The sequence below is a fragment of the Aptenodytes patagonicus genome, chromosome 1 (genome assembly GCF_965638725.1).
Source record: "Aptenodytes patagonicus chromosome 1, bAptPat1.pri.cur, whole genome shotgun sequence".
Classification (NCBI taxonomy): domain Eukaryota; kingdom Metazoa; phylum Chordata; class Aves; order Sphenisciformes; family Spheniscidae; genus Aptenodytes; species Aptenodytes patagonicus.
Window position 1 is genome coordinate 42,958,095 of NC_134949.1, and position 27,712 is coordinate 42,985,806.

The 27,712-nt window shown below is 39.1% G+C and overlaps 1 protein-coding gene across 6 annotated transcripts in view; it reads right to left on the minus strand.

Moving 5' to 3' along the window:
* The window catches only part of OSBPL8 (oxysterol binding protein like 8), a 98,227-nt gene that overhangs the window by 38,112 nt on the left and 32,403 nt on the right, over positions 1-27,712 (minus strand). For 3 of the 6 annotated variants that reach the window (XM_076333257.1, XM_076333264.1, XM_076333274.1), the window contains 3 exons: positions 26,088-26,193; positions 20,628-20,664; positions 15,437-15,574 (listed from right to left, as the gene is read on the minus strand). In XM_076333257.1, the coding sequence (XP_076189372.1) occupies positions 15,437-15,574; positions 20,628-20,664; positions 26,088-26,129 (217 nt within the window). In that variant the 5' untranslated portion in view covers positions 26,130-26,193. Of the gene's footprint in view, positions 1-1,909; positions 2,153-15,436; positions 15,575-20,627; positions 20,665-26,087; positions 26,194-27,712 lie in introns of those variants that run through there. The other 3 variants (XM_076333302.1, XM_076333293.1, XM_076333283.1) reach the window with 3 other exon arrangements.

Below are 27,712 nucleotides of genomic sequence, written 5' to 3' on the forward strand. Positions count from 1 at the left end.
CTATATGCTTCTGGAAGAAGTGTGAGCTATACTTAGTGGGAGGTATCAATACTGGTGTTACATAATAAACATGGCAGAAAAAAAAGGAAAAAATCTTTTTAAAGAATTGAACACAGGAGACAATAGTCTTTCTAACGGACCGATTTTTAAAAGCTTGCTGACAACTAGTTTTAAGAATACAATCCCATTTTAACTAGTTCAGATTCCTCCATGGATTTTGAAACTGAAGTAATTAGGAAAGCAAGCAAAGTCCTTTTATGTATTTTCTCAGTCATGTTTTCTTTTGCAAACACCATATAAAATAAACAATAATAACCAAAGAATGTCCTCACTGTAACGATACATGAGTATCTTTTAGACAAGCAATAACTACTTCTTGCTTAAACCCAACTGAAAGAGTATACCTTCCAGCATATTAATATTGTTTAAATTCTTCAGATATATGGAAGATTCCAAAAGATAAAACATTTTTAGTTTTATGTTTTCACTTGATTTTTGCATTAAAAACTGTTTTCCATTTGTTCTGCATTTTAAGAAGTCATTCATTGTCCACTTACAGACAGCTATCAGCTTTAATGTAGACTCCTACACAGGAAGGAAGCAAATAGGAAATGAATCCATTTTTGTTTCAATAACTACCAGACTACATGCATTTATTTTAAAGGCAGGGAGGATCTGTCTAGCTGCCAACTCCACGCTTTCAAGCTTTGAGATCTTTATTTCCTGAGCAGCTTGAATAAAACTCAGTGTTAGATTCTTGGTAGAAGGCTAATCATTCCCTGAAGCAGAGTGAAAGGAAACATTATAGGGTAAAACATGAGATTTAACAGAACATGGTGTCCCAAGCAACTGCCTCCACCTGCCTGTGGCTGAACATGCTGCTCCAGTGATTCTGCAAGCCAGCACCGGCCAGCGATGCAGAGCTCCCTAATCGCCAGCCTACAACCTCCTCTATGCTCTGCACCCCAACTCTTTTCCATGGCTTCAGAGCCAGGGCTCACAAATTCAGTGAGCCATTCTGCAGAAGGCATACAATAAAAAGTGAAAACTGTTTTGTTCCCCATCCCACCCCCACCCCCCCCCCCCCGCAAGCATTCTGGCCCCATGGGACTACGCAACAAAGTGCATATGTGCACGTGCACAAGACAAATCACACATACAGAGTAATTCTGGTAAGAATGTACAATTTCTACAATGTCCCCTTTCAGGAAGAGGTGACCTTGTAATACATTTTCAAGCATACAAGTTTCCTGAAGTAAACTGCTGAAATTCAGGTACCTGTATCAGAAGTGCACATTATGGACAATGAAACTCTAGAAATTCATTTCAATATTCCAGTACTGATTTTCAAGAAAGAACAAATCTGAGCAAAAGGAGATTCAAGCCCCTTCTGGTGCTAAATGTCTTAAAAATCTTGCACTACAGAGTTTAGCAAGGCTATGCCTTTAGCCCTAACTCATTCTATCTTGTCATTTTATGTCAAACCAGTGATGACAAGCATGCAGATTCTTCAGTAGTTATAGCTAAATTAAAACCTTCTGCTGTACCTTACTATTTTAAAGCAAGTCTGTTGTGTGCAGGGAGAGCGGAAAGTACAAGGGAGGAAGGCATTTATAAACCACATCACAGAACTTCAGTCATAAAAGCCCAAACAACCAAAACAAATATTCCAGTCAGTACCAAATACACAAATGCCTTTAAAAGAAAGATTTGCTGTGGTGTAAACTAACTTACTTGCCTATCTACAAATCTTGCCACTACAAAGAGCTGTTATCTAAATGCATACAAGCCATATTCTTTCTGATTTCTACCAACATCTCAGTACATCACTTTCATTCAAGCTGAAAAATTTGAGGTGGAAATTATATTCTCTTCCGTACATTTTAAGAAAAGCAAGACCAAAACAAACCTGGTAAAGCAGGAGAGAGTTCGTTATATCCTCCAAATGAAGCATTCCGGACAAGTTTTCGGCCATCAGCTCTTGGAGAAAACACAGATGAAATCCCAGCACATGAAGAAAACCTACGTCGCACTGGACCCTCTTCCTTCATGAGTTAAGGTGTTTGTGTAAGGTTTATGTTCTCTGTGAAAGCTGGTTAGCATTAGCTGCTTGGAACAAGAGTGTTGCAGTAACAGCCTTTTACCTCACATTCTGATGAGTAAGATGCAAAAGGGAAAAAAAAGAAACAAACGAAGGGCACACGTGAAAAATGCAGTGAAGAGACAGAGGCTGCCAAATCAGCAGCAAGCCAAGCAACACTATACTCCTCTTGTCAAACCCATTAGGACGCTTAAAGCAGAATGGCTTTGCTTCAGCTCCTCTTTTTGACAAATACACCGCATCTCATTTTTTACATCTCCGGTTTGGTCCTACTCATCTCTGCTTTCTAAGCACACAGAAATGGTGATTATATAGGTTTTAAGGATTCATTAAATCAATTCTTTTTCCTATTAGTCTCTCAAGTCCCAAATTTATATTGCACAAAGCACAACTCGTGAGCTATGTGGCTTCCCTATTTGATATTGTGGTATGCTACGGGAATCTGAAAAGGGAGCCGATGTTTTGCATTACGCAGCCATGTTGAACTTTCCTGTTTAGGCACTTACCTAGCTAGTTTTCATCAACTGATTGCCGTGGCTTCTGCATCTTCATTTCTTATTTTTATTTAAAAGGTGAGGTAATAGCTTTTTCTTCTCTAAGACTCTGCCATATTTATATATACAAACCAGCCTGACTCCTGGAAGAGTTGCACAAAATAAGCTCCACAAAAAGGTTTTTTTATTATTAATGTCCCAAATATTTTATGTAATGAATAAAACACTTAAATGAACCAACTTAAATTTTAAACATAAAAAAAATCCCAGTCAATACTGCTTCAAGACTAGAAATCAGCTGATCCAAACTGTTCTTGCTGATAGCTACCAGAATAAAGTCAAATAAGCTCTCCCTAACCTCCTTCACCCACTGCTCATTAGATCGGCTGCTTCTTTGCCCTGATGACTAGCATGCATGGCCACCCTCTTCCACATGTGGAATTTCCTTCCTGTCTAGTGCTTCTCTGCTGATCCCATTTTCCCCACCACACCTTATTTCTGGCAAAATACGTTTTGAAACATACTTTGTTTGCTGGAAAGCAGAAAAATAAGACACTAAGAATTGGCTTGAAAATAAGAATCTGCCTTCTCCCTTACTCCATACTAGAGGTCTCCTCTTCTTACAAAGTGAAACACATCCCAGAAATTAATTCAATGGTAGTGTAGATTTGATTAATCCTCAAATAATACTGTTTACTACAGCTGCTTATGCAAAGAAGTGTACTTACTATTTGCAGCTCAGTAATTTCAGTTCACATTGGCTCAAGGGTAATACAGTAGACTGAAGTATTTTGTAACCCCTATGAAAGGTTTTAACTGTGCAGAGTGTATGTGCATTAGTACCTATAGATACATACACTAAGACACATACAGAAAACATCAAAAATAATTTTTCTTATTATGAAACATAGTAGCTTCCAGGATCCTATGAATCACCAGAATTTCTTCCTGCCTCTTAACAGACTAATGTCCCAATACATGCCAAGGAAAAAAGATGTAACTGAAAAAAACAAATATGAGCCATCAATAGAAACCATTATATGCGATATGTAATCTTCACTTCTTTTGTACAAGAAGTGAAAAACTCTATTCACTTGGGCACAGGGAGGGGGAGAAACTGGATGAGCATGTCGTGTTCAGGCCTGTCTCCATTTATCCATTACTGCGTCTCATACTTCTCTCAGCTGAAGCAGTCCTTGTCCAGATGTCCCGGAAGGAACAAGAAAGAGCAGCTGAAAAACTTAAGGAGTGGAATGGTGGAGCAATGAGGAGGAAATGCAAGGAGGGAGAACACCACTTTTTTTTTTTTTTTAAACACACACAGCTCCACATCACTTATCCAAATCTGTCGTCTTAACTACAAAACAGAGCAAACTACCTTGGTCCAAATCTCTTCAGAATATGCATTTTATTTTTTCTAATTAAAATCAAGAGAAAGCTGCAGTAGAAAAACTCCCCTTACCCACAGAAGGAACCGTACCCTCTCATTACAGACCTATCTTGCACAGTTAATGGGTCTGTTATCTCATGTTTCAGAGTCAGCGCTATAACCCTGCCCAGGAACGCTCTGCTGACACTGGTATCGGGACGTTTCCGTGTCCTGTACCGTAATGGCAGGGTCGCACAGACTAACGGGAGGCTCCACCACCAGCCACCCACAACGCCTTGTCTGCATCTGCCTCCAGCCACTGTGCCAGCCAGTTCTGGAGCCACTACTAAGCATGACTCTGCCAGCTTACCAGGTTCTTCCACAACAGTCTTCTCTGCCATGTTATGTTCATTTTACTAAAAAGTGGCTAGACATCCAGGGGTTTGAGGAAACAATGCAATCCTGAAGGTTTTTCCCTTACTTCTGTCCATGCCTTCTCAGGTCCCTTGACACTGTTAATATAGCCAAACTGTAAACAAGAACAGATTAAAAACCTCTTTCTCCTTCCTATGCCCTTTTCTCCACTTAGAAGTGAAACTGAAATCTTTGGGCAGACAAAATTAAGAATTTCAATATGGATAATGTTACATTTCCCCTCTCTGAAGCTGCCTCCCAACCAAGGAAGAAGCCATTAGCTGGGTATTGTGACTAAATACCTTGTCCTTTAACTCAACAGCTATATACGAGAGACAGACTCTGTGCCTTTTGCCGAAATATGACTGTCTCACGACTGCAAAGGACGGGGAAAAGAAAAAAAATCTAATTTAAGCTTCCTCCTTCATGTCTCCCCCCTCAAGTCATCTCCGTATTTCACTTAAACCTGCAGTGGTAAAACAGTTAATTACATGGTTTGGCTGTAAAAATTCACTAGTTCTCCAACTTTTCAACAGCTTGCGATTTATTATGCCTGCTAATACTTGTATACACATGCTTATTTGCTTCAACTACTTCAAAGCAGTATACGTTGCTGGAGAGATAGCTGACAGACAACTGAAAGGCTGTTAGATCAAAAGGAATCTGTAACATTTAATAAAAATGAGCATTCTTCTCCATGGTGTGATCCTAGGCTAAAGTTTATTGTAACTCCTGAGCATCAGCCTGCAATATTAAAGGGGTTTCTGCTCTCCACACACTCAGCGCCCAAAGCTCTTAGAAACCCTTTTTATTCCTTGCAATAAATTTGATTCCTGAAAGGACAGAGTCCTTTGAAGTAGTTGGAAGTGCTTTTATTTGCATGTTCGGTACATGACAATGGAAAGGTGCACTTCATTAGCCACTACATATTAGACATACAAACAAACAAACAAAAAAAAAATCCTTTTTCCTCTTCTCCCCTCCCCAAAAATAAATTCAGACAGAATAGGCCAATCTACTGATAAAACTGGAATTAGCACCATTCATTAGGTGACCTTAGACTAACATCCCAGGAAGCCTTCTATCCTTTTGATATCAGTTCCCAGTGCTTTAATAATTGATATACTTAGAAAATGCACTAACATACACAGCTTGGAAGTCTACACGGTTTCAAAATACTCACAAATAGAACTACAGCCAAGTCCAACTGCAGACGTGAGACGTAGCTGAAAAGCCTGCATAAACAGTAAAGTATCTGCACTGTAGCCTAAATGCATCAGGTGTGTGCAACAGTGTATCTGTATGTGAAAAAATAAGATGCCTCATAACAAAAGTGAAGTACTTCATGAAAGCAGGCACTAGACTAAATATGCCACTGAAAGGGAGAAAAAGTCTCCTGGCTTCTCTGTTTTATATAATACCTAAATCAGTAGGAAGAAGAAAAAAAAAACATGACTGAAATATTTAGTTCATCTATCTCGGGGCTGGGGGGGCAAGAATCCATTCTCAGCCGAGCTGTTGAACACCTCTTTAGAGGAGGAAAACTTCTCTGTTGTATACATTTTCTAAAGGACAGAATGCATTTCTCTTATCAGCTACTCAATCAGGACTTCTTCATTAGTAAATGCTGGCTGAAAAACAAATCATAATCCCATGCTTAAGACATTCTTCCAAGATATTGCTTGGGGCAAAACTTAAATCTCAGTACACAAAACAAAGGCAAATAGAAGACACGTGCAATTCCAACAGCGCAGGAACACTTTTGACAAAGCCTGGTTTTAGTTTTAAAACATTTCTCCAATTGAAAAATATTTACAGCTGAAAAAACCATACACTTATCAAAAAAGGCCTCTCTGAACTGTACAGGTATGAATTCCAAGCATGGAAATTGAACCCAAATCAAATATATTCTGAACTATCCAACTGAGGAATCTTAAATATAATAACTCTTTTTATATAGATTTTAGAAGTTTAAAATAATGAACACATTATACAAACTGACACTGATACAATAATACAACTAAGAGTGTATCTAGTGATGCAAATTTAAAAAAAATTTGTTTTCCCCTTAGAGGTATACAAGGAAAACGCAAAACCTTCTTAAAACCAAACTCTGAAAGCTAAAGGGAGAAGAAGGAGGAAAGAAAATGATAGTGTAGCAAAGAAGACAGAAGCTTCTTAGACTTGCCCTTCAAGTCTGACAACAATTGGCTCTGACATCTTGACAACGCTATGTTTTCCAGTAGATTTCTCCCCCCGGTCCAACAAAAGAAAAGGTCATAAATAATTCTCTACGTGCAGTATACACACACTCTTTGTAGCATGCAGAAAACAGAAAAAGGAAACTGCTAGACTATCATACCTATAAATGAGTTTTATCCAACACCTGATTTTTGCACATGGTCTTTAAGTGAAAGTGGTTTTCTCCTATTTTACAAAACGGGTATTAAAGATATACTTGCCTTCAGACACCAATATCTGATTCAGAAAAAAGACATCCGAACCACGAGGCTACAAGTTGTGTCGGTAGTTTACAGCGGCAAGTTTCTTTCACCAAACATTCTCCAGTCCTCTGGTATTTCCAAGTCGAGTGCAGTTTAGCTGAGGAGTAATTCCAGAGGCATGCCTGAGAGTGGTTATGAATGAACACCAAGGCTCCCAGTGCCCTGTTGGCAGCTGTACTTGGCTGCACCTCCTCGCTTGCTAACGCTCCTGCTCAGCTCCTCCCACCCAAAGTAAATAGGCTTGCTCACTGCTCAGGTTTCAACAGTTTTCATCTCAGCCCTTACGAAATTCTCAAGGTCACAGTTCAGGTTCAAGTAGGCCAGCTCTGCAGGGACTGTCAAGGAGAAAGGGAACTTGCTCAAGAAGCTTCACAGTAATCGGCCCTGCTGTGCCTTTTGAACCCAGTACCACGCTTTCATAAAGCTACAACCCACACAGAAAGGAGCACATGCGATTTACCCAAGCCACAAATACTGGGTGGAGTAGCCTTTCAGAAATGGCAAGTTTTAATAAGCACACAATGATGTGCAGAGACGAATGTGCCAGAGTATGCATTACAGTAAGAAAGCAGGAGTTCAAGATAATAGATTCAGGAGACTAACCACACACAGCAGAACTTAAAACATTTCACAAGAAATTCAGTCTGGTAACACAAGTTAAAAAACAGATTATTTAGGGGTCAAACTCCTTCCCTGATTACTGTGTCTAGAACGTCACATCCCGTTTGAGACAAGCATGACTAAAGCTATTCCAAAGAAGTCGCACAATTTTGCGGAACTGGGGCTTCACCTTCATGAGGTATGCTCAGTCATAAAACTTGAAAGTGACCACCCGTGTCACTGGGGTCAGGTCCCTGCAGCAGTACAACAGATTTTAATCCAGAACTACCTAAAGAACAACCAGTCCACATGGCTCCTATACCCTGCTGATTACAAAATACTTCCTCATCACCAAAAGGCAAGGTAAGACAAATTAAAACATCTCCCAAGAATACAGCAAGAGAGACCATGACTCTCCAAGTGCAAGGGCTTGCAAGGCTTTAAACAGAATTCCCACACGGCAGGAGAAAGCAAAAGCATTAACATTTTTCTAAGACATTACATGCACTGACTCTACAGAGAAGGTGCCTGACTTCAGGAGCAATATTTACTGTTAATATGGAAGTGTTAAAAAATAAGCTTGTCGGAGAGCCTCAACAAGCCCTCTAGCAGTTTCTTCTCTAGTGCCGAGATGGAGACAGACTTATGGAAAGATGAAGTGAGGTAACAAAGCATGACATGCTTAGTAACAAGTTGCTCTTACTGTGTCAAGATAATAAATTATTTAGCCATTCTTCAGCTTCTCTATTCAAAGGACAGATATAGTGGAGGGAAATGGGAGACTGCATGAAGTTACTTCCATGACTAAGTCTGTCTAGATGTAGGGAGTAAAGTCAAAGGAAACATGAGAAGAAAAACAGAAATCATTATCAAAGATTAGATATAACCCAACTACCCAGGAAACAGCTTGATTTGGAACCAGACAGATTGGCAAGATTTTACCATCTGCAAGCCAAATACCATTATCAAAAAGAAACATTAACACACTGCTGGTTGAAAGAAAAGTAGGAACCGGCATTTAAGCAGCCATCAGCATTCTACCACTGGAGTTACAGCCTCCCCCATGCTCAATGCATGCATCTGCTATAACCACAGGCATGCAGGATTTCTCTCTCCAGCTCCAACGCAGCACCTCTCCGCTGCAGCTTCGGTCTCGTGCACCCACATGAACGAACAGGCTCTCTCAATCTCCTGGCAGAAACTTGGCCAAAGCAATGAAGCCAAGTGCCCGTCTCAGGAAGAGCTGCTAATACTTTGAAAAGGCTTCAAATTCACTGACATGGGGCTGTATCTTTCCTTCCACTGGTCCACAGTAATCCCTCTTTCCCCTAACAGCTGGTAAAAGGGGATGTGCGCTACATCCCCAGAGCTTCTTGCACACTGACCACCAGTGAGCCAGAACAGGGATGACGAGTCAGGAGCTCCAGGTATTTCTTACCACCCGGACAAACAAAATGTGCTGCCGTTGCTGTCAACTGAGCCAAACACCTGAAACAAATGTTTTTTAAAGGCTGCAAGTTGTACAGGTCTACAACAAGTCTCCTTTAACTTGTTAGATGCCTCGGGTAGATAGCAATGTCCAAGTCTTGCATTTTCTTGGTCATTATCATCCCATCATGCTGAAGGCATCTCATCCCTTCAGTAGTTAACAGGTGTTCTTTAGGACCTAGTGCTTGAAAACATCTATTTTTTTTTCACTCTCCACCTTCTCTCACATGCAAAAATAGTTAAATTTGTATTTTCTCCCCAAATGCAGCATCCTACAGATTCAAATCATAGCATGTCCTTTAGATGTCTTCTCTGGAGCAAACAGCCTTTTGTACAAGCTCAGCACAGCCAAAAATGCCCTTACTCTCCACCAAAAGCAGCTTCCCCCTCCTGCTTTCTATTCATTGTGATCGTCATCATTATTGGCAGACCTATCATTCTGCTTCCACTGTCAATCTACCGCCCTGCACCTAAGCCGCTTCCGTTTCTCACTCATGTAATATACATTTTCATCATATTGCAAACTGAATTAACAGCTACTACTACTCTACCAGAAAGGAGGGGTAGAACCTGTTTCTTCTCTGAAGCTCCTTCTGGGCACACACTTTCACTGCTTACCTTTACTTGATGAGCTGACTTAAAAAACCAAACCAAAACAAAACAGATGACAGCAAGATGCTGTTAATTTAGCGCAAAGGTTTGCATTGTTGTAAAATATCTCCTCCTTAATCTTTATCATCCTAACACACTTTTCCCAGATACTACTCACATTTTCACCCCATCTGCATCTCATCAATGCTTTGGATAAAGATAGGAAAAATACTGAGGGCTGATGCAGTCAAGTTCAGGAGCCAGGAAGCTTGTCTGTGCACAGGTCACTGTTCTCCACATGAAATACAGAAACTAGAGCTCCAAAATCTTAATGCATTATCTGCTGAGTCGCCAGCCTTAAAGGATCAAATACAATACTGTCAACACAAGCACCACTGCTATTTAAGTATGGATGATGCTCCCATTAGTGCCATCTGCAAATTAGAGTCCTTGTTCAAAGCCACAAAAACCTAAAATGGCAAAATCTTTCTATAATGAATGTTGTGAATTTTGCATTCTTCTTCATATGGATTTTCACCTCCTCACACTCTTAAAAAATAAGCCCAGAGATTATCTCCCGAGCAAATAAACATGTATGTAAATTACTAGCAAGTGAAAAACTAGAAAAGCATTTCATCATGTATACTTTGTAACATACACTTAAAGGCACACAAAGAACAGCAGCACAAACTCTCATTAAATAAAGCCATAAAACAGACAATATGAATACTGGTAAAAAAAGAAAAGTCAGACATTTTCAAACATGCTATTACAGAATTTTTAATATTACTATCTTAGCTAGATTCCTCTCTTTACCACAAGTACAGCTTATTATTATTTAAGCATCTATGCTGTTTTCATAAAAAGTTTGAAATATGTTTTAACAGCATATTTATAAGTTAGAAAATATTAAAAACCCTCTCTGAGGAGACTTCTGATTTTTTCATAAATTTTAAGTAATCACTATTTCTATATTAATCCATTTTATCAAACAAATAAAGCGGTATCCCAATGTAAGTCTGAGTTAACAAGATTTACAAGAATCCAATTTACGAGGGATAATTTGCATAACAACATAAACAGCTTACATCAGCAAGCAGCGTTCTGCTCTACAGCTTTTGAAAATGCAGTCTTGGACTCAATATTTTTCATGTTCATTTTCTAACTGTAATAAAATAGTTTTGTCAATGATTCCTTTTGGTTGCACTTGTGGTAGGTTAAAAAAAGTAAAAACCCAAAAATAAGCTTGATAAAAGTTTAGTTGTTTGCCCATTAATGGTTAATAACATTTTCAACCATAGAGTGCAAGCACAGAAAATGGGCTAAATTAACATAGTTCAATCTATGTGTCAACTGCTAGAACTGAAAGATGTTTTAGCCGTCCTAACATCTATACGCACTACACTTACAAAAATATGGTCTTGGTGAGTTGGCAAGGCCACGCTACCTCACTAGAGCCTAAAAACACACCATCCCACAAACATAAGCAAAGCTTTACAGCAAAAGCTAACTCCCCAAACCCACTGAAGTTTCCATCAAAAGGCTACTGAACTATTCAGGTCCAATTCCAAGTCTGACAATTCTAAATAAAATATTTAGCAAAACCCACCATACGATCATTTAGTATGTTCAAGGCACGAAGAAGTAGGAAGGTTTCATTGCCTAGCAGATAAGGCAGAACAAAACCAACAATGATCTAAACATAAAACATACCAGAAGGCAACATTCACATACAATATATAGCATTAACAAGTTAGAGACAGGACTAACTTGGCAGATGTTATGAAAGGACAATTAAAGACTTCAAAAGTTAGAACTAAAGACTGTATGTGGGGAAAAAAATAAAGATTTCCTTCAAGAAAGTTTGATCTCGCAAATTCTTGCCAAATCTTCATCACTGTTTGACCATTTCCCACCCTGATTCGAAAAGCAAAGTAATCCATTTGAGTGAGTTGTTGGGTGAAAGTCTAGAAACTGCTTTCTTAAACATATACCATGAAAAGTGAGGAAAATCGGTAAAAGTTTTCAAGATCAACTCAATGTGGAGCTGCTCAAGTCCACTTTCACAAGGATTCCTGAGTTACAATGCTGAGAAGCTCCATAATCAGAGAGCCTTCCTTTGTGTAGCTGAGCTTAGAGCTCCCATGAAAAGTTGTGTTGCTGGCTTTCTAGAAACAGTGGTACCACACAGAATGTGAAAGACTGTCTAGTTAAGCCAACCTTGTGCCTTTATTAAATCCTTTCTTGCATGCTGTGGATGCAAAAAGCTAGTTTTTAGGTTTGCTTTGATGTCTCTTGAGCCTCAACACATCTGAGTGTTATCAGCTTTTGCAGTGGATGGCACTTGGATTTTGGTATTCTCCAACTTAAAGCCACTGACATTTTGAGGCTCAATAAATTTATTTTACAGGACAAATTGTAATTGCAGCGTTATGATCAGGATTGGCTTATCCTGACATTCTAGTTAACTAATGATGGGCAAGGCAGAAATAAATTAAATCCATAATAATTAAAATTACAAGTCCATCTCAGGAGCAATGCTATATACAGCTGAGTCAGCCTTCAACACTAAAATTCTGAACTGGCTATGTAAACTGGTGAGCATAATAAACAAGCATAATCCCCACCATCAGTTTTTCTAATACATTTCCATCAAAAAACCTTGCTGAAGCTTTCTACGGAAGCGAGTCTGACCTCCACACCTTTAAAGGCCAGTCTGTAGCCTAAAAGATAAGCTAGTCTTCAGCCTCGGAATAAAGGACAGCATATCTTCGAGAATCTTAAAAACATAATGTAAAATAAGAAGGTGCAAATTCTTCCTGCAAACATTATGCAGAACAATGACAGTATAAATAGACTTTTGCTGAACAATCACCAGACTGATGTTGCCAGGTCAAGCTGTACTCTACATCTGTAAAACAGATCTGCACTGGACTCCAAAAAGACGACCCCCATCTCTGGCTCAGACGACATACTAAGTTCCAATCTCACAAGAGTGAAAAGGAGCGAGGAAGGAAAAAGTCATGTTTTAAACCAAGAAACCAAGTACAGGAAAAGAGAAGCTGTCTGAAATCCAGAGCTATGGTCGCATAAATTAAAACCCAGTATTTATACACAGGAGCACTTAAAATCATGGAATACATACCACTTACAACTTCACAGTGACACATTACACGGTTCACCCTTGGTTCCTAATAGGAAGCCAGTGGCCCAAACGGATGTTAATGGGTGGATGTACCTCCACCCCCTCATATTAAGACTCAGGTTCTCATCTACTTTTAATCGTATTCGTAGTACTTGTAATTAGGATCTTACTTAAAACACAAGCAGAAGACACAAGTTAAGCTTGTTCCAGTAGATTTTCCAAGGGATGGGCACTGAGCATGCCTCTCCCTGGCCTGCTGCTGGCCAGCCAAAGAATCTGGCACACATGGTGGTGTTTCCCCACTAACACTAAAGTGCTGGTTGCTCCAAATACTGCCTCTTCACAGGTTTCATTTCATTCCAATTCATTTATTTTTAACCACAAGCTCTATACAAAACTGGCTTTGCCACACAGGCCCTTTTATTCAGGCACCAGGAAACATAACTTAGGTAAAGGTGGCCAAATAGCATCCAACAACCACCAACTGTCCAGCGGCAAAAGCCAAGTACCCATGTCACAGTTCCCCTTTGTATACGTTTAATCAGTTTTTTGTAGACTGTATCATACATTTTTCTGTTTCGATTCTCTTCTATCCTGTGCCTAGCACGCTTTTGAATTGTTTATTTACATTACCCATGTCCTAAGGATGCATTCAGGTGCCAGTGACTAAAAGTATCTCAATTTAGTTCATAGTAAGTGCCTTTAAATACTATTATCTAAACATTACCTATATTTCTGGATATTCTCACTGTATATTACTACAGGTATATTATAAAGACCTTTCCTAATCAGATTTTGGTTACAACAGTCAGCCTCAAGTACTCCATCACTTTAAACTCTGTTCTACTTCATATTTTTCAGGCTTGCACAGCGTCTCTTTTTCCCTATATAGTAAGCCGACATTTTCACTAGCACTGTAATTTCCCTGTAGGAATAACTACCACAGTAATGACCCAACTTCTAAGTGTGGGTCAACCACTTCCATAAAAATCAAACCTACACCTCCCGAGTTGCAGATAGGCTAGAAGTTAGTAATTACAGGTTGCTGAAGCCTAGCCCACATCATACCTTTTCACTACTGAAACTGACTGCAAGCCAGATTCTTTGGTTCATGAAACTACAGCCTCATTTCTAGTAGCGTGCCTGGAAGACTAAGTCAGCGATGACTGATGCTAAAAAAGGCACGGATAGATTTAACCAGCTTAAAATCACTTATATAAGCCCTGAAATAATCAGAGGGGAAAAAAAAAAATCAGAAGACTTAATATCTGCAAGGAGTTTGATGTAGCACAATCAGGTCTTAGTGCTTTTCAAGCCTGTTTTAATGACTCTCCTATGAGAGAAAGCCCTTAGAAAAAAGTAACAGCTTGCCTTTATAAATTAGTGGGTATAGCAACATTAAAAGACTTTACTACAATATTCAAATACACTTATATAACTACAAAATTTGTCTAGTAAGGGATACAACAGTACATAGAACAACAAAAAATTTCTTTAAACATAATAAAAATTACAAACAAGTTATATATGTATATTCTACAGAAAATAATTCCAGACTAAGCACAATGCAAGCCAGAGAACATCAAGTGCTGTTCCAGTGAGGTAACAGCAGCTTTTAGAAAATATAAGATATAGATATATAATATATAAAATATAATAGAGCTAGCTGTGGGTAGCACTGAAAATACTACCATAGTAATTCTTAAAATACACTAAAAGACTACCAGATTCAACATGGTAACAACTATCTTTGGTTTCAAAGTTTTTTTCTTTTTATCTGAACGGTACTGAATGGGAAAACAGGAAAATTATTCAAAGTTACCTGAGAAACTGCTTTTGTTACTCTGACAGACTAATATCATTACTTTGACAAAACAAACTATGGGAGTTAGGGAGGCTCATACCAAAAAAAAAAAAAAAAAAAAAAAATCTCAGGAACACTACTCATGGAAAGAACTAAAGGAAGCACAGATGACCAGCATGGCTGCCAAGAGTAAATGAAGAGAGAATATTAATAAAAAAAGCCTGAAGTTTTCACTAAGGACTCCACACACTATAACAAACATGTCTAATGATAGCCAAAGCAATAGGACAACACAAGCAGTTTCAAATGCAAATAAGCACAAGAGCAGCAACTACGGCTTGATTTTTTTTTTTTTTTTTAAACAGACTATCAACATGTCAGGTCTACTGATGAGTTTCACTTTGCATCCAATCAGTTCAAACGGATCCACCAAGAGTTTGTTTTCAACAGGTTTAGCAAGGCAGAGGGACTGTTTGAAAGCTGGCAAAAAGTAGTGCTAAGACTTTTTTTCCCTTTCCTAAAGAGAAGGATCTTTCAGTGGAAGTAATTGTTAAAAGATCTTTACACAAAGGTTCCAGGCTTAGCTGGTATATCATAACACTTCTGCATAAAGACACAACTTAAATACCTGAGACATTAGCGTGACCATCGGTTACAGGATTACACACAGACAATGATTTATCATCACATGGACTGTTTTCCCCCAAATCATAGCATGCTTTGAGAAACTAGTGCACCGCATAATGCATTTTTTTCTCTTTCAGATTAACACCTAAGGATACAAAATTACATACAATATTTCAATATGCTTTCTTCCTTACCTCTTTATTGTAAAAGGCAGTGTTTTTGAACCAACATTTGGAACAGATAATTAATGTCAGCATTTAAGTTCTTTAAAACCTCTGTAAAAACCAGCTTTGCCTTACCATGGCTGTGGGCAGTTACTGGGCTGAGAGATGGTTGGAGTAACTCTTTGGTTGGAGTAAAATAGGCTTCTTTCCCCTGGCGCTGGCTCATTTTTCCTGGAGTTAAAAGCTGTGATTCATCGCTGTTTGTTACCACTGCTGAAATACAAAATGGATGCTCATTCAATGATGTTATGTGTGTGTGCATAGATTTCTATTAACAACTTCACTGCTATTTATGAAACTGGTATTCAAATGCTGTCTTGCAAAATTTTTCATTCTAGAAAATGAGGATTTCAAACCAGAGATCTGCTTTGGAAGGCACAGCCAAAAGGAGCCAGCAAGGCTCCTTGTCTAAGACATGAGGCAGAAGATGAAAACAAAAACTAGGAGGAAGTAGGAAAGGCTGCTACTGAACACAGATACAGCACTGGGCTGTTACTTAACTTCTGAAACGCTGCTTTCTTTGCCACTTTTGTGATAGTTCTTGGTTTAACTAGCCACAACACAGCCAACCCAGGAAACTGCTTGCCAGATCAAGCTGTGCCACCATCCCAGAAAGCCAAGATGAACGTATGTACGTACATCACAAGAAACAAGTCTTATTAATAAAGATCATGTATAGACTCTGTCAAGGGAAAGGTTTAAAGCATAGCAGTTAGTCTCCTTGAACTTTATCAGTCTGAAAGACTGGTTTGATGCCTTCTAGCTATTTGTAAGATCACCTGGCCAGCCACCCTGTTTATGGTGTCTGTAGATTTCCTTTAGCTGCACACAACAAAACTGTACCTTTTCTGATAGTGGAAGAATGGCTGACTCAGTAACACCCATCCTGTGGAAGTAGATATACTGACAAAAAGAGATCAGAAGGGGAAACAAAAGATACTTACTAAAGAAGAGCTTGCCTAAAAGATTGGAACTTACGACATGGTTCATTTTAAGAGTTCCCAAGCTTTCTTCAAAGAGTTTTAAAAGTTCAGCAGAAGATCTAGTCTAAACAAACAAGTTCTACTTTCTGGACAGAATCTGCAAAGTACAGAGGCCCTCCTCATAGCTTTATTTCTACTATTTTTACAGTAACGGAAACATTTTTTCAGCAAAGCCTAGCATAAACACAAGGCAGTATGAAGAATGCAAGGATGCCAGGATACCCACCTGTACTATTTTTCTACATCAGATAAACCATCTAAAGCTCTGCTCCAGACAAACTACACCCTATGCAGGCTGCTGTTCAGGAAAAATACATGAGGAGATGGACAAGGGAGGCAAAGAGCTCATTTTACCAGTTCAGAGTTCAAGTCTGTCAGTGCCAGAAGGCCAGTACTTCAAACTAGTGACTGACTTTGCCCTTCTTGTAGTGCCACCAAACTAGCTTTTTATTTTCCTGCAGCCACAAGTAAGGGGAAAGGGGTGGGGGGGGGGGGGGGGAGCGGGGGAGTCGCTGAAGTCTTGGGAAGGGACTGAACCACAAAAGGTCTGGTATCTGAACTGAAAAATAAAAGGGGGGGCTAGAAAACAGCTGCTTCACAGGCTCGCACAAAACGGGTCCCTTCAAGGTGAATGAGCTGTACTCACTTGTTTTAAAAATGTTTAAGGTGTACTGAAGTAGCACCAACTTTCAGTCAACTAGCTGAAAGCTGCTCTCAGAGAGCCACTGGCCATTTAGCTCCATAGGAACAGGATTTCACAGCCCCTCCCGCAGGTGCCCCCAGCCAGCCCCCCGACATGGGCAGCGGGGTGGCACTCCATGGGCAGGTGCCTCGCCCGCTGCGCTGCCAGCCATGGCGGAGACCCACTCTGCAGCAGGAACTGCACTACCAACCCTTCCTCCAGTGACCTGTGCGGAAGGCTCATCTCTGAACAGGCAGCGTGCGGCACCGCTTTTTTTTTTAAGCTTTGGAAATTCTGACACGATCATTTCTCAGGCAGTACTAGCGAGTAGTAAGACCAGTGTAAGCAAGCTCTGCTTACAAGTTTTACCCAAGTGTGAACTGAACTCAGTGATGTTAACTCGGTAACACCCACAGGGTTACAAGCTTCAAGTTCACTATTAAATTCATTCTCCTCCGTTAGTGTGTAGACTCAATTTGGGTCCTGCAAAGACTGCTAGCAGTGTCAGAAAGGCTCCTTTCCTACAAAACACAGCTTATGTATTACCTAACATAGAATATTTTGTGGTAAGCACTTTGCATGCCTGGGGATTCAAGATGAACTTCTTAAATCAAATGGGCTTTTCAGAAATTAAATCTATAAAGCTGAAGGATGACTAGCAGGACAGTTTTAAAATCTCCTTTTTATACAAAGCATTATAGAAGTACTAAACAAATGGAAATAAATCAGTTAAGAACATAAATGTCTATCCACACTGTAGCAGCCACTAGGAAGAAGTTGTCCCCCTCCTCCAAAATGCCTCATCCTGACGCTCACACATTTGCTTTGGGGTGAGGGGGAAGACAAGGCAAGGCAGAACATTCCTGTTGCTTTGAGCAGGGGATAGTGATTAAGATTACTAAGAGGCTTTCACCTTTTTTCTCTAAAAGACTGATGAATGACCTGATTTTTACAGGTGTCTGTGTAATCACAACTGTAAAATCAGCAGGACCTTCAGGCAGTTAACAAGCTCTGTAAAGATATGCCTTAAGCATCTTATGGCAGGAGCTCTGGAACCTTAAAAGACAGAGATGGAAACAAAGAAAGCTATTACAATGAAAAGGAAAAAGTACTTGGAAAGGAGAGAGTTATGGGGGAAAAGGTATGCTAGTAACAAACCTGAGTTTTCAAGATGCCATTAAATCAAACACCTACCACTCAGAAGCAGATCTTTTTAAGAGAGTAGATTTAATCAGTACATATAAATAGGTAACTCAGCAATTTGTTGAGGCTCCTTGGCTGCTGTTTATAGCTTCTGATGGACTGATTTTATAAACACTATAAAAATGTAGGGTACATACTTAAGTCATTCATTTACTGATGATGTGTGATGGTCCTACAGTTCATTTTGAACTCACCTGAAGCATGGAATTATTTTATCCTGGAATTTCATTACATTCACAGAATAAAACCAACAGCGATACTGAACGACAGCAGTGGTAATTTACTCTAGTGACCTTGCTCCTTGTGAAATAAAAGTTGGCATGAATGAATAAATGATGTTCCTAATCAAACACGTTTTCTTATTTGCCCAAAATACCAAATTGAAACTCACAGTTTTGGACTCATGTGTCGCCAGGTACCTGCAGTGTATCCCAAAAACCACACTCAGTTTCTGACTAATCTTGAAAGCACTCACACTTTCTAGTGAGTTTTGGAGAGGACAACCAACATATAATTTTTTTTTTTTTTTTTTTTTTTTTTAAAATGTTGCTGGGGAGCGCCTCACCTACAGAAATGATCAGAAGACTGGAACACCTCTCCTGTGAAGAAAGGTGGAAAGAGTTGGGGTTGTTCAGCCTGGAGAAAAGGTGGCTCTGGGGAGACCTTATGGCAGCCTTTCAATATATAAAGGGGTCTTACAAGAAAGATGGAGAAAGGACTTTTTACCAAGGCCTGCAGTGACAGGACAAGGGGCAACAAACTGAGAGAGGACAGATTTAGATTGGACATACAAAAGAAATTTTTTACAATGAGGGTGGTGAGACACTGGAACAGGCTGCCCAAAGAAGTTGTGGATGCCCCATCCCTGGAAGTGTTCAAGGTCAGGCTGGACGGGGCTTTGAGCAACCTGATCTAGTGGAAGACGTCCCTGCCCACGGCAGCGGGGTTGGACTAGATGACCTTTAGAGGTCCCTTCCAACCCAAACTATTCTATGATTCTAATTATTCTTAGGTTTCACGTGCCGTCTCCATAACTTGAAAGACAGATTTGATAGGCATATGCTCAACGTGTCCGACAAGACATACATTAGCATCACCAACCATTCCTTCCACTCAAAGGCCTGAAAGTGGTGATTTATTTTTAGACTTTCACTCAGGCTTCAGAGCACTCATCCAAGAGAAAGAACTCCTCCATTCATCCCCTCCTTTACCTGAGTGAGTTTAAACCCATACCATCTATCTCCTTAAAGATGAGCAGAAGGTTATTTTAGAGAAGAAACATCACTTAGTAAATATCAAAGCCTTCCCACGACTCTTTGGAGGGCACATTTCAAAACCAACAGAACTATTAGAGTTGATAATACATACTTTGTTCAACTTCCTCATACTGGCCATAAAATTACTAATATATAGTTTGTCAGTAAGATTCATGCATCAGAAGAAACACAAATTGGAGTCTTCACAGCCAATTTATTTTATCAGATAAAGCTATGGAAAAAAAAAATCTGAAGTGGCAGATTCCCAGTTCTTCTGTTTCTATAATGAGCATGTGAAAGTGCCCACACTCTTGAAAATAGCACAAGGACATCAGAAATAGGAAAAGGTTTATTAGAATTCAATTCCTCATTATTTTTGAATGTCTATAATAAGATATATCAGCTAAGACCATGGCTTCTGCACAGATTTCTCACCAAAAAGAAAGAATTTGTGCCTGCATCTTTCCCTTCCCCACACACGCAAACTCTTAAACCCAGGCAAAATTATTCTGCCAATCATATGATCATACTAACGCCCATGAACTAATGGCACTAATAAGTCTTGGGCTGCGTGCACACACATACATACACACACTGAAGTTTTCGCTATCACCACACCAGATCCAATCCTTATTTGAGTATTACAGTACATACACCTGTTCATTTCTGAAGACGTAAATTTAGTAAAATTAAGTGATCCATATAGCACCATAAACAGACAAGCTCAAAAATAAAACTGTTTCTGAGCCATTATTTCCCTGTCTTTATTATTTATACTACAATAACATTTGAAGGTTTCATTTCAAACTGATAAATACATCTTTTTCTCTTCCAGGTAAAGATTTATTTTTTTAAAAATTTATTTATTTATTTTATTTAAAAGATTTATTTTTTTCTAGCCATGACTGGGAGAGGTGAAGAATAAACTTTTTGCACTAAAAAAAAAAATAATGTACGGAAACATTTAGATGAGTAGTATGCCAGGTAAAATACTTTTCCAACAGTAAATTTTCATTGTACTTCAGCTTCTCAATTACAATACAGAAGACCTAGTATTTAGCCCAACAGCCTACATGCAAAGATATATGCTAACTATTATGAACATATATGCAAAGATACTATAGGAGAGGGGAGTTACTTACTTGATGGTCCATGAGAGTCTCTGTTATCACCATGATGCTGTGTACACATACAATTGAAGAACGAAGAACAGCAAACAAAAAAATCCAGGCCAGGAAGAAGCAAGTGCACAAAAGCAGCAGCAGCGGGAAAGAAGAAGGACAATGAAAACAGTGTTAGCTCATAACTAAAATACAACATGCACCTCAATACCAAAGGCAAGACCTCAAGAGACTTAGCAGTTCAGAAAAGTTGAAGCAACAAAACTGACAAATATGCTTATAGAGAAGCCATTATTAGAAGCCATCATCGTATATGGTTAGTAAACAGCAACTGCCCCAACTGCTAATTCTGAGTGGAACCTCTTCATCAGCAATTTAGTGCTCATATGACTTGATACACAATACATTTTAAGAAATTTTTAGCTGGAATGTTTTCAGAAGACTAAAGCTCTGAAGCAAGCTGAAATAACACAAAATTGATTTCCAAAACGGTTCCGCTTTCAGACAGGTGTTTTGGAAAGACAAAAACTTTTAAGCCGTCAGTAATGTGCAAGCACTCACTACTGCCAGATCCAAGCCTAACTGCTTTTGCACACAAACACGAACTTAGAAGCCACAGTTTCAGTTCATCTACAAACACAGGTAACATTTTAAATTGCTTAGGATGCAAGACAAGCAGTGCAGTTTTAAATTTAAGAGGACATTTTATATCAAAGTATTTCCAAAGAATCAAGTTGTATAAAAAATTAACTCTGTCCCACTGAATGCATCAAATATAGGCACTACAGGAGAGTAATTACATAGCAATAGTCTGTACTCCTTTCTGACATTTGATCTGTAATCTTTTATAAATCATTGCTACCCAAGGCCACAATCGGGTCTAAGATCCCACTGTGCTCAGCCATGTACAGATGTAAGGTAAGTTCCACCTATGTCTTAAAGGATTTACTACCTTTGAAACCCACGAGTAACAGAAAAAGAGGAGAAAACAAGGATACTGATCAGCATGAACGTTTCCTCCTTAAAAATAAAATAAATCCAAACATGTTGTATCTTCTATATCCCAAACAAAAAACTTCTGCTCCATAAAGGAAAGAAACCCTTGCCCTGCTTTAAAGAGGATCCAATCTTGCCTCTCTGTTATCAGGACTAAACAGCAGGAAACGTAAAAAAGAAAAATAAAAATCTTAGCAAGCAGGAGTCTTGTCTTACACTCCTGATCTCAAAACACGGATTTTTATCCCTGACAGCTGCTAGGGGTGTTAAATTGACACTGCAACATGCAAATGTAAAGTACTGCAATGGGAATACAGCAATTGCAGTACACATCATTGGAAAGGTGAGGGAACCCTTCTTTCATAATATTGCACTTTCTGGAAAAGGACTTCATTAAACAAGAGAAGCTGAAATAAATTATAAATGCATTTGGTAAACAACCTTCTATCCCTGTCAGAGATTAAATTTAGGTCAAAGAGCGAAACACTGCTAAGGGAACCCACGAACTTACCAGACAGGTTTAGGTACTAGTACATGAAAAGCATTCAAGAACTCAACAGTTTTCAAGGCAAAGTGTTTCTTTTTAATGTACAGGTAACATACTGCAGACTAGGAAACAATTTATGTTCCGACTGGAACTGTATTACCCTATGCTGGTTATAGGTTCAAGAGAACAGTGACTGATAAGAGAGCAAGATAAAGGAGTCTGCAGTAACCGTACAGAGATCCAGCAACCGACTGGAGGACTGGGAACACCACTATTCAGCACTGGTCTGCTTTATTTCACACTGAAAGTTGGACAGCAAGAGAAGAGAACTGGAAAAATAAACTGTTAACAGACATATAGGATCAGAAGTTTCTGAGACTCAAGACAGCATGTTCACTCGCAGTGCATACTTACGCGTTGAAAAAATAGAGTGAAAAAGCACCGCAGCAGGTCCTGTCTCACTGCCTGCGGTCCTGTCTCACCTCTCAGGTGGCCTTGACCAAGATAAAACATGACACCACAGAGCAGGGCAACCCGTCACCCGAGACGATGCAGGGGCTTTGTATATAAATATTTTAGCATTGCATGGTTAATCCTATGAACTGGTACAAACAGCTCCTACACCGGAGGCTGAAACACAAGCCTGTCTAACTCTGTCCCTGATCTTCTCCAACAGACACTGTTTACATACCAAACTGCCTCCGTTGCTGGTCAACCCCCTCTCTTCATCAGAACTATTTGGGCCTGTGTGTTTACCTAAAACCTGCAGAATATATATGTCTAAATATTGATGCAAGATGTTAAGATACTGAAACGAGACTATTTCGGCCAAAAAGACCTCTTCATGTTCCAATAGCCTACTGCACCTCTATCATCTGCAATTCGTATCACTGCAGATCGGGGAGTCAAACCCCTAAGGGAACAAAACATGACAGTTTTAGTACTTCAATCTTTTCTCTAAAAAGAATGCCCTTACGGCATTCCTGTCCAGCATCTCCCACAATTTTTAGTCTAAATACACAAAATTAAGAGAAACATACACTTATTTCCAGAGACACAGCCTACCCTTATTTTCACATTTATTTAATTGATGAATTTGATTACACAACAAGTCCTTTGACAAGGGCAGTTCTCAACACTACACGATTGATTTCGCTTCTGCTGAGGCACATTTAGTTAAAAATGTTACTACCAAAACATACAAAACCTAGCCCTCCTCCCAGCACAGTTTTAGATTAAGACTAAGGAATAAAACCAGCAATATAAACCATCACATGAGACAGCAGCCATAATTCTGTTTTCATACAAAAGCAGCTCTGTGCTTCAGAAAAGTACTATTTTTAGACATTCATTTCTCAAAAATAATGCTTGTACAACTGCTACTAAAGCTAAAATTATATCTGCCAACTTGTCCTATAAAACAAATCCTTTTCCTGTTGAAGATTAGAGTAAAAGCAAAAACATATGTCATGCTAGCATGTCTGAATCACACTATAAAAGATAAGTTTGTTAAAAATACTTACTAGATTTACAATCTAAACCTACAGCTAAACTGTTAATAGAGTTTAAATGCACATTTTAAAGCCAAGTTAGAGTTTTCAACCTGCTGAAGACAGACTTTTCCTGAAAGCAGTCTCTAATGTGTAAATCACTAAGATTAATAATGTTACATTTAAATTCAGGACTAACCCAACCTGCAAAGCTGATCAGTAAAAAGGACCTCTATTCTATGCTTCAAAGAAAAAAAGGTACTTTTATGTCTGCTGATGTATTTAAATATCAAGGACTGACTGTAAAAGTTGTATCAAAGGCAACGTATTTATGAAATACATGTTTTGGTAAAAATTGGAGCTGACTAGAAAGTTTTCTAAACAAAAATCATTTAGAAAAAGAATGGTTTACACCCAACATCTCCATATAATGTTCTGAGTTCTGGGCCAGTGAGGCTTGTTTAAATTAAATTATCATTTTCTAGAAAAATAGGCAAAAACTGTTCTCAACCAAGAACTCAAACCAAAGTGTCTAGTATTTTGCACTGCTTTAATGGTGCCAGACTACAGAACTAGTTTGCTGAGCTGTCATAAAATTCATGTTCAGATACAATGTATATAAACCCAATTATTAGACAGGAAAAGCATTTCATGTAAGACTTTTTTCCCTAGACTGATTCTGGAATGAAAAGCCCACAATATTAAGTTCTGTGGTCTCCTCCTCTGTTTTTCTTTTACACGCAAGCCAAAAACACATTAGAAAGCTGACACCTTTAAAAAGGGCTTTTTCAGGTACCCCCTAGAAACCCCCCAAATGACTTAAACCGTGTAGCAAAATGTTGATCTATGTTCTTCATGCATGTTTGCAACTCATGTATTTCATGAGTTTTAATCAGACAAATGGAACTTAAAAAAACCCCACAAACCAAACCACCCAGATTGCAGCTAAAAGCCCGGACTACTGAACAATCTCAAACATGACCCTTCAAAAAATTTAAAATTCTGGGAAGTGTCAGGATTTGTATACACTCAAGGTCTTCATAATTACTGGGTCCAATCTCTCAAAATAAATGCTTTTTTTTTTTTAATATGTCGGTTTCAATTTTTTACTATGGTGTACACCAGACCAAGTATATTAGACTTCCAGATAAGCTTTTAAAAATGTTTTTAACAGCTGTAATGCAACACACGGAACTTCACATTGTAACTGCAATTAAGATAGACAATTACCCCACTAAATGATATTTTGTTAAGAAATGCTTAGAGTAGCCAATCACAGTATACCATCAGTTAAAAAAAATCCAACTTATTCTGAGATGACATTTCAGGTGCCTAAGCATATAGGATGAAAGGCAAATTTATCCTTACACTCAGCATTCTTCTGAAGCAGACTTGGTAAAACATATAAAGCCTCGTTTCAAGGTACTGCCTTAAAACCATACTGTTGTGAAGGCATGTCACAAAAAGAAAACTAGCACATTTCAAGTTACTTTCAAGTTTTTTGTAAACTGGTAATTTTTTTTCATTTTAGGAAACAAAGAGCACTGCAACTGAATTGACAAGATTTAAAAAAATATATATCCTATTGCACAGTTGACAGATGATACTCATAGTATGTTGTGCCTGGGATATAGATGCATTGGCCCTGCAAGAAATCAGTGAATGTGTTTATTACACAAAAAAGCCAAGGATTTTCTTGATGTACTGCAAAATAGCTTGTCTCCAAATTAATCACTTAAGATAAAAACAGTAATAAAACACTTGATCAAATTAATAGCTCCATGTAGTAGCTGAAACATCACAAATAAAGTTGGTCACTAATGAGATGTTAAACTTAAGCTTTTCAGTTACAGAAAAAATATCCTATTTTGCCTTTGGGAGGCAGTGCTTTGTATCAGAAAGCAGCTTTGGAAACTAAAAAACGTCTCCTGCTTCAGCTATTAGAGCGCTTCCATGTAACACAGCTTGTGGAAAAATTAAATTCTTAAATAATTTCAACATTATGATGGAGTGTCACAGTACCCACTAGCCTTTCCTGGTTTTAAATGTGCTCAGGAAAAAAGTGCTGGTATTTTCACCACTTCAGAAATTTTATAATCAGCACAGATTATCAACTCTTACACCTGAAATGACTCTGATAACATATAATTATCACTCCTCCCACCTTTTCTGCTCCTCATTCCACCAAGAAATACATTATTTTTTTCTTTTGTCCATAGTCACTAACTAGTAAAGTGCCAATTAGTAAGACTGAGAGGAATACCTTTTTCTTTTGGACTCGGACACCAAGGATCAAATCCAAGAACCACCGAGTGTTTCTTGACATCCAGCCCTCTTGCCATGACAATCTAGCGAACGATGGGTGATACTACATGATACTCCAAATGCATTCACCAGAGAAGCATCAATTCAAACCAAACTAGAACAGATTCAAGCCGTTTAATCCTCTCCCTGCAAAAGCACCTTCACATTCATCTGATTATATGAAGCCACATTTAAGTTACTCACTGAATTTCTATCAAGTTCCCCGTCAAACGGAACGGTCTCCATGCTGAAAGGGCGTGTTGTCTGTCTCTCCGTCAGTTAGAGTTCTTCCATCCTGCCACTCGAGATCCTGGAGGGGGAAAGAAAAATACAGTAATTCAGTTCCAATGGGTGAAATCGGTTGAAGAGCCACACGCTCTCTCTCCTCTATGTTTTAAGAGGGTAAATAGTCTCCGATTGTAAACTGTGTATATTGCGGTTCCTTGCAAAACATGCACATTACCCATAAAAAAGAGAAAGGAGAGGATAATTTCAAATAAAATGGCCAAAATAAAAGCTACTCACAGAGGCAAGTGTTTACTTTTAACCACGGTTACATCAAATAAGGATGGCAAGAGAAGGGGGGGGGGGGGAGAGAGGCAGGAAGAAAGAGAGAGAGAAAGAGACCCACAGGTTTTGCCCTGTATTTCTCCTTGTTCCAGAGGCCCCGGCAGCACACCACTCCCACCCTGCAGGCACATGCACACAGGTTGTTTGGGTACATAAAAGCTATTCTGGAGCAGAGTTAAGGCTTCCCAGCATAACTCCAGAAACAGACACATTTTGCTTTGTGGAACAGAGACACAGAAATTAAATCATCTGTGCAAGCCAGCACCCTCTGCAGCAGAGCAGGCGCTCAGCTGGCAGTCACCACACACAGCCGGAACGCAACGCCTCATTCTCTAGACATTTCCTATTTACTTCTTTTGCTAGAGAATGAAAGCTACAATAAACCTTAGTATTCACACCACATTTTAAGTCACCAGTGAGACAACAAAACGATCTGGAATCAAGCAAAACTTGGTGGAAAAAACATGCCTTAACCATTCATTCATTTCATGGATTTGAGCAGGGAAGCAGATCAGGATGGGATGCCTGCAGAGATGCCCATCTACAGCCCATTGCTCTGCTTCTCCCTCCAAGGCTCCCATCAGCAAAAGACAGAAGTGGACACGATGGCTGTAAGCTGGCCTTTTCAAAACAGTAAAGCCAGCATCCTGCAGGGAGAAAACCCTGCAGTCCCACCCTCCACAAAGCCATGCTCACACTGCCCTTCCCTCCAGCCAGAGCAAGCGTTTGAGCAGAGAATTAGCCCAAGGACCTTTTTTTTTTTTCTTTCTTTCTTTTTGTCTTGGGTGGGGTGAGAGGGCAGGAAGCAGCTAAACTACAAACCAGATTGCTAAACCAACACTTGTGCAAGAGCTGGGGTAGCATGGAAATGGTGACTTTTTTTTTAAGCTACGGTGTTAGCATATTGTGCTTAGGGTATACATCAAGCTATGGCTTCAGCTCAAGCTCTAGCAGAAACAGATTAACTGAGGACATAGGGTTGAGGTGGGAGGAGGTATCCCAGCCGCTCCAGGGAACCTGAGGAGCGTCCTGGGTGCAGGAGAACAGGAGAAGGGCAAGGAGAGGACCGGGAGAGTACACAACAAGATCCTGCGGTTCAAAGCCTGCCTCAGGAAATACACACTCATGAAAACAAATCTCACTATAAAGAACAACCATTTGTTCAACTGCTTTCAATGTTTTTATTATAATATTTTTTGTTCTTGTATTATGTAAAGCACATTAGAGCTAAAAATCCCTTAGGAAGAACATACAGTATT